General features: G+C 36.1%; 1 protein-coding gene across 2 annotated transcripts in view; it reads right to left on the reverse strand.

Moving 5' to 3' along the window:
• ARID5B (AT-rich interaction domain 5B) overlaps window positions 1–12,003 on the reverse strand; it is a 176,895-nt gene that overhangs the window by 41,564 nt on the left and 123,328 nt on the right. The window contains exon 1 of one of the 2 annotated variants that reach the window (XM_072423123.1): window positions 1,772–1,923. The exons of the other annotated variant lie outside the window; for it this stretch is intronic. Coding sequence (XP_072279224.1) covers window positions 1,772–1,775 — 4 coding nt within the window. The 5' untranslated portion in view covers window positions 1,776–1,923. Of the gene's footprint in view, window positions 1–1,771; window positions 1,924–12,003 lie in introns of those variants that run through there. 2 annotated transcript variants of the gene reach the window in all.

A 12,003-nucleotide genomic window follows, 5' to 3' on the forward strand; every position in this document is an offset into this window, starting at 1 on the left:
TTACTAAAAATCCTTGCAGTCTTTTGAACTATATCTAGTAAGGACCGTTATCTTCCATAATAAAATCCACTTTTTATAACTTTTAATAAAAATATCATTTCCAACAATGATCAATTCTAAAATACTTTTATAGCGGCCAATGAACAAACAAACCCAACGCTGGCCTTGCTTAAGCAGCGCCCAGATGATTGGCAGCTAATTGTGACATGCTCTAGAATGAAATGCATTAATTATATGTAAATTGCTTCAATTGTGCCTAAATACCACTGGGATAGTAGCTAAATACTAAACAACACAGGGAGCGATTTTGGCGTCTCTTGTTTATTTACTATATACTTCCACATGTATTTTCTATCATTACTTCTAATTGCTTAGACTGGAGATCATGTTCAGTAATATTGAAGAATCATATAGGATGTTTCATGTTATTATGACGTGCTGATAACAATCTAAGCAGAAAATTACTTCCTTTGGAATTATTGCTTTGTTGCTTTGCAACCAATTAAGAAAAAAAAAAAAAAAAGCAGCGCATACAGAGAAAAACAAACATGTTTTCTTCTTGACATGCTTTTATGTTATTGACAAATACAGACGAGACGACAATTCAAACTACCCATGCACGACATCAATTTAATCAGAAGTGGTCTAAAAATAGCAAGCACTTACATAATAAAACAATAAAATGCAAAGGTCAAACGTGGGGTGTGATATCCCGTAGCAACTAAAGATGCCAACCAACAGTATAATAAATATATCAGAAGCTTCCTGAACAATACAAGACAGCATCATGATCATCTAATCATAGCGTGAGTATAACCGTGACTGGAGCATGTGAATGGTACAAGTTATAAACAACATCACTTTAAAGAAGTCATAACTTTGAAATGCGTTTCCTGATTGGTTGCTAGGTTTCAATGATGCAAGTGATACATTCATACAAGTTGCCAACGCAATACATCTGCAAGCATGAACCAATAATATACATGATTATTAGATTGGGTACTACCAGGCAGTATCTAAGTCCTCCCTATTATTTACACATGATAGGACAAGTGACTCAAATCAATCAAAAAGTTATACATATTTATTAACTGAATGAAGGATTAGATCAAGCACTTCAAATAGTAGCACATGCCACCGCTTTTTTTTCTTTTCTGAAATAAAATATGATTATTGCCTATCAGCCCTCTCTGAATTCACATTACATGGTAAGCATTAATACAAGCATTAATACAATACAATACATTAATACACTATGACAAGCTGAAATCTGAATGACAAATCAATCATAAGCTAGTGACGGTATGACATATTGATTTAAGGGATTACAATATTTTTTTGGTAGATGTTATTCAAACCTTCACTCTGCCCCCACCAGCACCAAAAAAAAAATAAGAGAAAAGCTGTCACAACTGAATCTGTAGGAGATCTATCGTCTTTCACTAATTGTTTTTTCACTTTAAATTTGTCACACAGAGAACTGGCAAAGCTCTTGACATGTTACATTTACATTTTAATCAGTCTGCAAATACTGTGCAATTTGGCACTCACAGCTTTGAATTTAGAGATATTTTCCTGTCCCTGTGTATGAATTAGCTGCATGAGGATGGAGGTTACAGTGTCCAGGCATCTTGTATGAAAACACAAGCAGCAACAATTAATAAAAAAACATCCAGCCTTGCTTAAAGTTTACCCATTGTAAGCAAGCCTACATGCTACTATCAAACATGCAAATTCAGGATGGGAAGAAGAGATAAAAAAGAACATTTACCCATTCCAGGCGAATAGCATCTGTCTCATTTATATCAGTTCTCATCAATGCTACACTGCATTTGACTGGCCATTAAATCCCTGAAGTCTCGACTTGGTGGGGATGTGAGCTTAACACAAAATGAACACTTTGAGTAGCTGCTGTGAGCTTACAACTCCCCTCCCCCTAGCTACAGTACATTACTGGTATAAACACAGATTACATTAGTGGCTTAGGAGTGGGATGACTTTAGCTGGCTGCCAGTTGGGGCTGCACTACACCACCTTTTAAATGTAGGTTAGGACTTTTTGCCTTAATTATTTTTTTTTTCCTTTGACCTCTAAGCGGTCTCATGTGTTTGACACATCCAACAGTCGGCGTAACAATAAAGGATAAGGAAAAAAAAACCCCAGGGTCTAATAGAAAGTGAAAACTATTAACTAGTTTTTTAAAACCTGCATTCAGTCAAAAGATTCTGCCCGTCAGAAAGAAGGAAAGATTGTTCAAATAAGCTTCATTGGTGAATGCTTGCTGAAAGATTTATATCTGTCCACATTTCTTAAGCTACTTGTACAAGTTCAATCAGTGTTTCTTTTTATCATTGAGAACACTTGAAATAATTTTAAGACTTGAGTACTTCTATAATTATTATATCCACAGCTCACAATATATATTAGTGTGGTGGTCAGTGGGAAGAATGTTTCTTACATTGCTGGCCAAGAGGGAGAATGTCACCCTAACAGTCAAAAAGTTTATTTGGGTCTTATTTGGGAGCTTATTGCTCAAGGAACTCCTAACAATCTCAGGAGGAACCTTAGGGTTTCATTAAACTTTGATTGACAACACTGCGCAAGATAAATGTCATCCTAAATGATCACGAACATGCGTACATATGGCCGTCCTACTATTATTATTATTACGCAGTATTTATATAGCGCCGACATATTACACAGTGCTGTACAAAGTTCACAGTCATGTCACTAGCTGCCCTCAAAGGGGCTTACTCTAATCACAATGTTTAGCAATCGCTGTGGTGAAATACCAAGCAACCAACTGAGGGTGACCGAAATCATTTTATATAGGAGAGGACACAGCGGGAGCATCTCCCTCATCCTCCCCCCCCTTCTTTCTCCATAGAAGAGTACAGTGCTGTTTGTATGTTACTCAATTACTAAAGATTGTTTCCAGTGACAGAAACGTGATGTGGTCCTTACACCTTCCATTCACACAATGATTCCTTCACTTTTAACTTTTAGAGTTTTTTTTTTTTGCTTTTTTTTATTAACAGAATTTTTTTTTCTTGTTTTGACTTAAAAGGAAAATCTCAAAACTCTCCACCACATCATTATATTAAAAACTGTAATTGATGGAAACTCTGAACATCCTAGAATGTGTCATTTAGTTTACATTTTACGTTTTTATACCACAAACAGCTCAGGTAAAAGACTGAAGAGCGAGAAATAATTTTCGTATTACCTATTGAAAAGTACACAAATGAATAACAATGTCATATGTCTCTGTCAAAAAGGAACAATAGAGAATAAAAAAAAGTGGACAACTTCCCAGAATACATCATTACATGTATGTGAACAGTCCAGCATCAGCAAAAAAAAAAAAAAAGCAGCAATATAATATACTCCGCCTAATATAAACCTTAGCAATGAACTCCTATTTGCTCTCTTTGGTGTATTAAATATATTCTTGAAATCTGTTAAACCCCCGATCCTGCCAAAAATCTAATAAAATCTGTGCAACTGTTTTAAACATTGTCATTAGGAAGCGCCTAGGACCACAGAAATCATATCTATTTTATGGAGAAGAGAAGATGGGGAGGTGTTCGGTCCTCCTAATACACCTTCAGTACTAGAGTAACAAAATGGCTATAAATATTGCTCATTAAGTGCGGACATTCCAAAATTTCTATGGGAAACTGAAATGTTCTATAATATGGTTGGGGTTTGATACCGTTTCAAAGCCCAACCTTAGGTAATACTTTTTGTTTGGATATTACAGATGTATTAGACTTGCTAGCCACAAAACCTTTTTTGTGCGTTGCTCAGATCATGGTTTTATTTTGCGGCTAAATTTCAAGTTAAATGCATGCCCATTAGAGAAAACATCTACCCAACAATCCTTGTCAAATAAATGCGCCCCCTATTGGCCACTGAGGCACATTGCTGGCCAGGGGTATTAAAGCATGACTTGACAATATCTAACAAAGTGAAGTAGTATTAAAAGGACACGCAGAATAGGCAGTTCTGGCTAACAAAAGTAATACCTGACACCTTTTAATGCTTGCCCCTAGGCAGAACATTCCTTTTTTTTTTTTTTTAAGTAATAACTGGTTAAAATATTATACACTTTTGCATTAAAAGAATGACTTTTCTTAAAGTTGTGACTCTAGCAATCATTATGAAGCTTAGCAAACATCTTAGGAGTATTAACCTCCCTGGGGGTCTAAGAAGTTTTTTTTTTATGTCAAAGCTGTACATTATTTTGAATTTCCCGCCTGGTCCCGCTTCCCAGCTGCACAGTCCTGCCCCCCAGCCACACTCTCGCATGGCCAGGCATCTGCATCCCCTGGCCTCACATCCCCAATGTTCACATGCAGATGCCACGTGGGCATCGCTGGAGGCCGACGCAGGCAAGTAGGCACCAGGTAAACATTAAAACTAACTTGCAATTCAACTCCAAGTGTGGCTCGGGGTGTACTGAAAATGAACCTCGAGCCACACTCGGGAATACCGCCAAGGAGGTTAATTCAAGAACAGGAAGAAATTCTCTTACAAATGTCCCCTAACATACTCCTATATAACTAGGATCAAGCGGACATCTTTGTTTAAAGTTGATCAGTCATGAAGAAAATAGTGCTGGGCACACAGCAGTTCACTAATACGATAAGTAACTTGTTTTTGCCAAGTTTGCCAATGCCCACACTAATACGTACAACAGACTATTCAGTGCTGGGGAATTTATTCTTAAGATTCAAAGTTTGTAAAGTAAAGTTTACCATTTGCCATGAGTTAGATCTTTTATAGTCCAAAGAATTACAGACATGCAATTTAGTCACTTGGCTATTAGGAGCACCTAAAAAACTACATATGCAGAAATAAAGCACTATAAACTCAATTACACCTGATTATATATTCAGCTGAATTCAATAGGAAATCTATATAGATATTAAAGATTTTCCAGGCTGTGTGTATAGTGGAAGAGATATAGTGACCTGCTAGGCCACATTAAGAATAAACCGGATTTATATGGAGCCAACATATTAGCAGCGCTGTACATTAAATAGAGGTTGCAAATGACAGACAGATACAAACAGTGACACAGGAGGAGGAGAGGTCACTGCCCAGAAGAGCTTACAATCTAGGATTATCTCTCTTCATAAGGATACACAGACAACACATCATACAAAAAGCATTTAGGGAAAAAAATTTTTTTTTGTCTTTTTACAAAAACTAGTGTAGCCGACATTCCACCTTTCTACACACTGAATTGTTTATTAGTACAAAGACTAAAAATGTGCTATAATCATTGACAGCTTTCAAAGCAAAACAACATTCTTTATTCTGCCCACTCACTGCAACTTAACATTTAATTCCTCTTGGAAGCCATGTAGACCACAAGTAACTGTAATTTCCTTCTTTATATATCTTATTTAAGTTTTATTAAAAAAACAAATCTAAACATGATAACAATCACACTAACCACTATTGCTTGGTTTAAGCTGTGTTACAAATGATGCATGACTAAAGTAATATCAAGGGTGCAATATTAAAAAAAGAAAATCTTAGTGTACAGAACAGATTCTGTAGAGAAGCACATACAGTAAGGCTAAAAGCCTCACAATTTACATAGTGGGCCTGGAGAAAATTGTTTCTCAACAGAATTTGTTTTCAGATTGTATAGAAACTGTCAGAAATAATCTGTGCTGAACAATAAATGACCTAGCTTTCATTCAGTGTGTTGCAGATAGATGCACTCGGCATTTTTCTATCATGACATTGTTTGAACAAACTGTACCCACCTACTTCTCTATAGCTCAATATACATAGTGATGATTAAACTTAAAGTAACATTACAATCTTATAAATATTACTGACAGCAATTTTTCATTTTTTTATGTGTGTTAGTATATCTATAATAATATTGGTCAATAAATGACCAAATAACCCATGCCCGTTACCAGTCTGATCACTAACAAAAAGATCAGGCATTCAGTCAAAGGTTAATAAATCAACAGAAGAACAGTTACATTATGCATTACTTTTAAGCTGATATGATGACTGTTGTAATCATTCTGCTCCCTGACCCAATTTTCCCAGCAACCTTTGCTCTCTAATGCAAATCTAATTAGGGACCATTGCCAAACAATTCAAGTTCTGTGATTACACGGAGGTCAGAGAGCACTTCAGAGGAATCAGTTATTGTGGGAAAAATCCTTCAGTGACCTTTATTTGTTTGCAGTCATTTGTTGCATGAGTATTGTCATTGTCTGCATAGTACGATATCTAACAACTGCTAGAAGTCACTACCCGGATACAAAAATCCTAGTGTTTACGTTTGTGTAATTACTCAAAGATGATTGTGATCATTACTGGGGTGTGACGTTACAGTTGGAAGTATACAAACTGAGGAAATAGATTTCACTGGAACTTCACAGAAGAGAAAATCAAGGTTTCCAAATGGAGGGTGATTTGCAATTTTTCCAAAACTTTACTGATGATGACATAGTATCACCACCGGTATTATTCACTGATTAACTAAACAATAATAACAGTAAATAAACCACATGTATAAAAATACAAAAAAAAAAAAGAAGATATTTGCTATAGCAAAAACATGTGAAAGAAAAAAGGAGAAACGGCTTTTAATGGCATGTAAATACGTGATTTACTTGATAAAGATATGTAGCATTCTAAGCCAGTGGTCGCCAACCTTTTGGACGTCACAAAGCACTAATTTCCCTAGAGTGACGTCATGATGCCAGAACCTGCCCACTCCGAGTCCAGTGACACAAACCGCCCACCGCTCAGGGCCTGCGATCAGTACAGGAGACATGGTCTATGGACCACCAAAATTTTCTAGCAGAGCACCGATTGGCGACCACTGTTCTAAGATATACACGGCTCAACTGAGCTAATAATCAGCACATAAGGAGTAATAGCATGATATACACTATAGGAGGATCTGATTTTTTAATCATCTCAAAGGGAATCCAAAGCATAGGGTTGCTCTGTCCCAACATGCTTCCCCAGGGAAGGATAGAACATAGAGACATTTAAAAATTCCTCTGATTTTTAAAAAGTAGGCTGATAAACGACATGTAATAAAATATATAAATAATATAAAAAAAATAAGATACCGGCCCTGTTGTTGAATAGGCCATCTCTCTGTTAATATGTGACTTAAAACATCTTCCTAATGCTAAAACATTGGAAAGATATTACCAGAATAAGAAGCAAAGGGCATTCCAGAGACCTAGGAGTGCTCATAAAAAGTAGAGGCAATAGACAAGAAATTGGGCTCCAAATGCATTGGAAGTATTAGGGTAACTAGGTATAATGCTATTACCTGGAATCTAATATACAACCTGCATTGTTCTATACAGCTAAATCAAAGGGAGTGACCTTGTAAATGTATAGGTAATAAAAAGTTATTTTGTGTTATGTATCAAAAATTGCAAAAAATAAAAATAAAAAATAGCCCCAAAACACTGGCTCATAAAAAGCTTTTAAAACTTTATTTTTTGCATTATTCATACAACAGCATTGGCTTTATACAATGGGCCTGATTTAATAAAGCTCTCCAAGACTGGAGAAGATACACTTTCATCAGTGAAGCTGGGCGATCCAGCAAACCTGGAATGGATCTGGTCCAGGAATGAAAATGTTTGCTAATAAATAGCAAATGACTTTTAGGAAATCTATTCCAGGTTTGCTGGATCACCCAAGTTTCACCGACGAACGTGTATCCTCCCCAGCCTCCAGGAAAGCTTTAAAAAAAATCAGGCCTATTGTTTGAAAACTCCCTTAAAACTAAAGTGTGAACTTTTTTTTTTTTTTTTTTTTTTTTAAATAGCCCGCTATATGCATCTATACCATCATTCTTTTATGCTATAAATATTCAAAGGAATAGGAACGGCCACCTGCATTTGCTTTTTGGGAAATCCTTCATACTGTGGTAAGCTTAGGGACCCCATTAACACTGAGTATTTATCAGAAACATTGGTTGTGTAAATAAAAATGCACAGCGCTTATTTTATATAATCAGTGTAGATGTAATCTATACTATTTTTTATAAAACAATTTATAATAAAAAGACAAGCGACACAAAGCAGAATGTCACATTTCAATAAACTTGGTATGATTTCTAAAAACTGAATGAAAATGCAGACATTATCCATAGCAATCAGTCAAATTGCAGCTGTCATTTTCTGTTGGATAGAAAATAAATAGCAAGGCAGAGCAAGCATCAAGCTATACAAATCTTTAATTCACTAACTGAAAAGAAAACAAAACTGTCTAAATGAATGTTGTCCTATTTAGAGCATTTTATTACATTTTATATGCTCCCCTTGAATTTTCTAAAACCTGACACAATTTCCTGTATTTCAGGCTTCACTTATTAAAATATATTCACTGTCACCAGCAATCAGAATCTGCCAATAATTTACAGTGCTCTACCCAAAGTGTAATCTATTATATCACAACAATTAGAAAATATTTCTCAGGATAGCATTTTTTTTTATTTTAACTTTGCAAAATTTTACTTTTTCATTTGATCTTTCACAATTCTTGCAACTCTGCTTTGACAACTTGTCCTCTCCACAACACACACACAAAGACGATATCTTGCAGTAACAACTGATGCACTGGGCAGACCGTTCAACCACTTCAATAGCTCCAACATGCACTGCGCCTAATCTGAATTTACTTTGGCAGCACCTACACAAGCTTATATTGATAGATAAGCAGAGAGTATAGGTCTGCTTTACTGCAACATTCTTCTGAAGACCTTTGTCAGCTTTCCAGTTACATACAGATATAAAATGAAGTAGGAAATCACAGCAGGTTATTTATCAATCAATGCAAAACATAATAATTTAGATTTTAGATTACTATAGGTATTTGGTAGCGATATTATGCTCTGCTTCTCTGTCTTTCTGTACATTGCATGATGCTCTTTATTAAATAAGGGTTTTCTCTGGGTGCTCCGGTTTCCTCTCACATCCCAAAAACCTGCAGTTAGGTAATTGGCTTCACCCCAAAATTGACCTTAGATTACAGTAGACATATGAATGAGGTAGGGACATTAGATTGTGATCCTCTTTGAGGGACAGCTAGTGATGTGATTATGGACTTGTAAAGCGCTGCGTAATATGTCCGCACTATATAAATACTGGCTAATAAGTATTAAACACCTGCTGAGAATCTGCACTAGCACCTTATAAAGGTAGCTAAGACCCAAATATACCACTTTCTATAACATTGTATAACGGGAATTCTTCATGTTATTTGGATTAAAAAAAAAATGTTAAGATGAACAATGCCACCAAATTGTGGGTCAGTGGATAGGTTATATAGGACAGGAAAGGGTATATAGGTCTATGGTAATCACAAGAGACAACAAAATCCAACCTACTAGAATGTTAAGCATGCCAAGACTGGTTCATCGTCCATTCAAGGGCCAATTATTGGACAATCCTTTATCCAGCATTACAGTATGTGACTAGGTACGACCTTTTTATAGGATGTTGCACAGGTCGAGCTGGGAACACACCGTAGGCATTTTCAAACAACCCTAAGCAGCCAAAATTCATGTAAAGTTTCTACATCTAACTTAAGTTAGTTTTAGCTAGATTTACTGCACCTTATTTAATGACCTTCCATAAAAATGTACATTTGTGTTACAGATAATGGGCTTTTTTAATCGAGCTTTCAATGTTATAGATTGTTTTTTTTAAGCGGCAAACCTCCTGCAGGCACCCCGACTAAAATTACTGGTATCCTGTGTATTTTTAATTGGTGAAATCTAATTTGTATGCCATATTAGATAATTATTTTATAGTCAACAAACAGAAAGGAGAAATGTTCCTGGCTCCTAAATAGCAGAGCTGAAATTGGAGTCAGTTAAGATTACACAAAGTGTGACATGTTTTGCCAGAGTGGCTTTAGCTGATCACCATGAAAGATTTATCTGCGAGTGCAATCTGAGTAATTCTGCTTTCACAAGCTCTTTCACCTGCTGTGTGTGTTTTTTATGTGTTTGTGTTTCAAGTTGGCACAAATGCTCTATGGGAGGCTTTGAGTGCTGGCCAAATAGTAAAAGCCATTGACTATTAGATTTAACAATCTCAGATCAAAGTACGGGCTCTGAGAGCTAATGGGCTAGTCCAACATTATTGCAGTTATTAATAAGTGAGCATTAACAGTCAGTTTCATCGGACAGAGATTAAATAGGCATTCAGAGTATCAAAATGTCTTTCATCAAACCATTTCAAAGCTTTCTGAATTACAGAGATATTATACAATCAGTACACAAACATCTAGGATATGATTTTCTTCCCAGTGTTTAATTTAACATACTAAAAATATACACATGAGGTGCACACATGAGTATGGAAAACTGTGTAAAAAAAAAAGTGCAGGAGGATCTAGGTCAAAGCCATAGAACTTTTAAAGCATGTAGAAATGGATTTGTATTAGCTCTGACTTCTGTTTATATTTATGGCTTTAGAATACATCAACTAATTAACCACAATGGCTGCACCAAGGATAAAGTAAAGAAGAACTTCAGGGAAAGCCTATGGAAAGGACAGCTGAGGTGTACTGTATTTACATACTTCTGTACTGCCCTTACTAAATTCTAATGGGACTGCAGTGGTATTGTTAGGCTTAGTTTTTCTGGACTGCACATTCTACTTATCCCTGGTATGTTTTAAATTAGGATGGTCACTATGTGCTGGGTATTCTGATTTTTTATTGCAATGAGTATTTTCAGAAACCAAATAGAATTTTAAAGGCCTGGGCGCATTGAGCCAATGGTCCCATTCTACTCTAGGTAGTATTTGGAGTGCAGCATGTCTTAAAAGAACAGCATTGAGGTAAGTGTTATTAATACATTACACTTAAATCCGCCTGCATTTTCCATAGAGGTTTCCTGAAATCTGATTACCAATAGTAACACAGCACCATCATTACTAAATCAAAAGCATTTACAAAATATCATGCCTGTTCATTCCATCTTTCCTCATCACTGGAATCATCACATAAACCTAGATGATTTAGAAGCCACCTACCACTGACCAGGATATCAATAAATGAGACTGATCAATGCTAGCCAATTAGCTGACACCACAGACTAATAAGAATAAGAGATAAGGCAAGCACTTGCCTTTGGATTTTATTTCGTGAAATTATTATTATTATTAAAAGACAGTATTTATATAGCACCAACATATTAAACAGAGCTGTACAATAAATAGAGGTTGTAAATGACAGACAAATACAGACAGTGACACAGGAGGAGAGGACCCTGCCCAGAAGAGCTTACAATCTAGGAGGTGGGGAAGCAGCATACAATAGGTAGTGGTCGGAAGTAGTGAGGGTTTTAAAAGACAGAAGTAGATGGGTAGGCAAGTTTGAAAAGATGGGTTTTGAGTGCTCTTTTAAATGAGCAAGCTGAATGGGACGTGAAAGACCATTCCTGAGAGTCAGGGCAGCTCTCGAAAAGTCATGGAGCCGTGCATGTGATGAGGTTATGAGTGAAGAAGTCAAAAACAGGGCATTGGAGGAGTGGAGAGAGTGGCTAGGGGTGTATTTTTCGACCAGGTCAGAAAGGTAAGTGGGATAGCAAAAGCACAGGAGCTCAAATTTGTTTCTAAGGTGAAATGGAAGCCAATGAAGAGAACTACAAAGAGGCAGAAGAGTAGTGGTGGAAAAGTTAGGATAAGTGATGTCTGAAATTTGAAAATGAATGAAGGTACAATAGAGAATGCTGGCAGTAGAATAATATACATTTCTAAGGTCTTTATTTTCTTAATAGTGTTCCCTGTAGCACTGTACAAAAATGTTCTATAGTCATACAATATTGTAAAGAGGATGGTATTTTATTTATATTCATGTATAAAACGTAACTGTGATGTAATGTAATATAAATGTGCCTAAAGGACATTCCAGATCTTTTGCTTTGTAAAGGCGCATATACAGGAAATTGAGTATACAGCCAGGAGGAATACAGACGCT

Source organism: Pyxicephalus adspersus, chromosome 10, assembly GCF_032062135.1.
Source record: "Pyxicephalus adspersus chromosome 10, UCB_Pads_2.0, whole genome shotgun sequence".
In the NCBI taxonomy this organism is placed as follows: domain Eukaryota; kingdom Metazoa; phylum Chordata; class Amphibia; order Anura; family Pyxicephalidae; genus Pyxicephalus; species Pyxicephalus adspersus.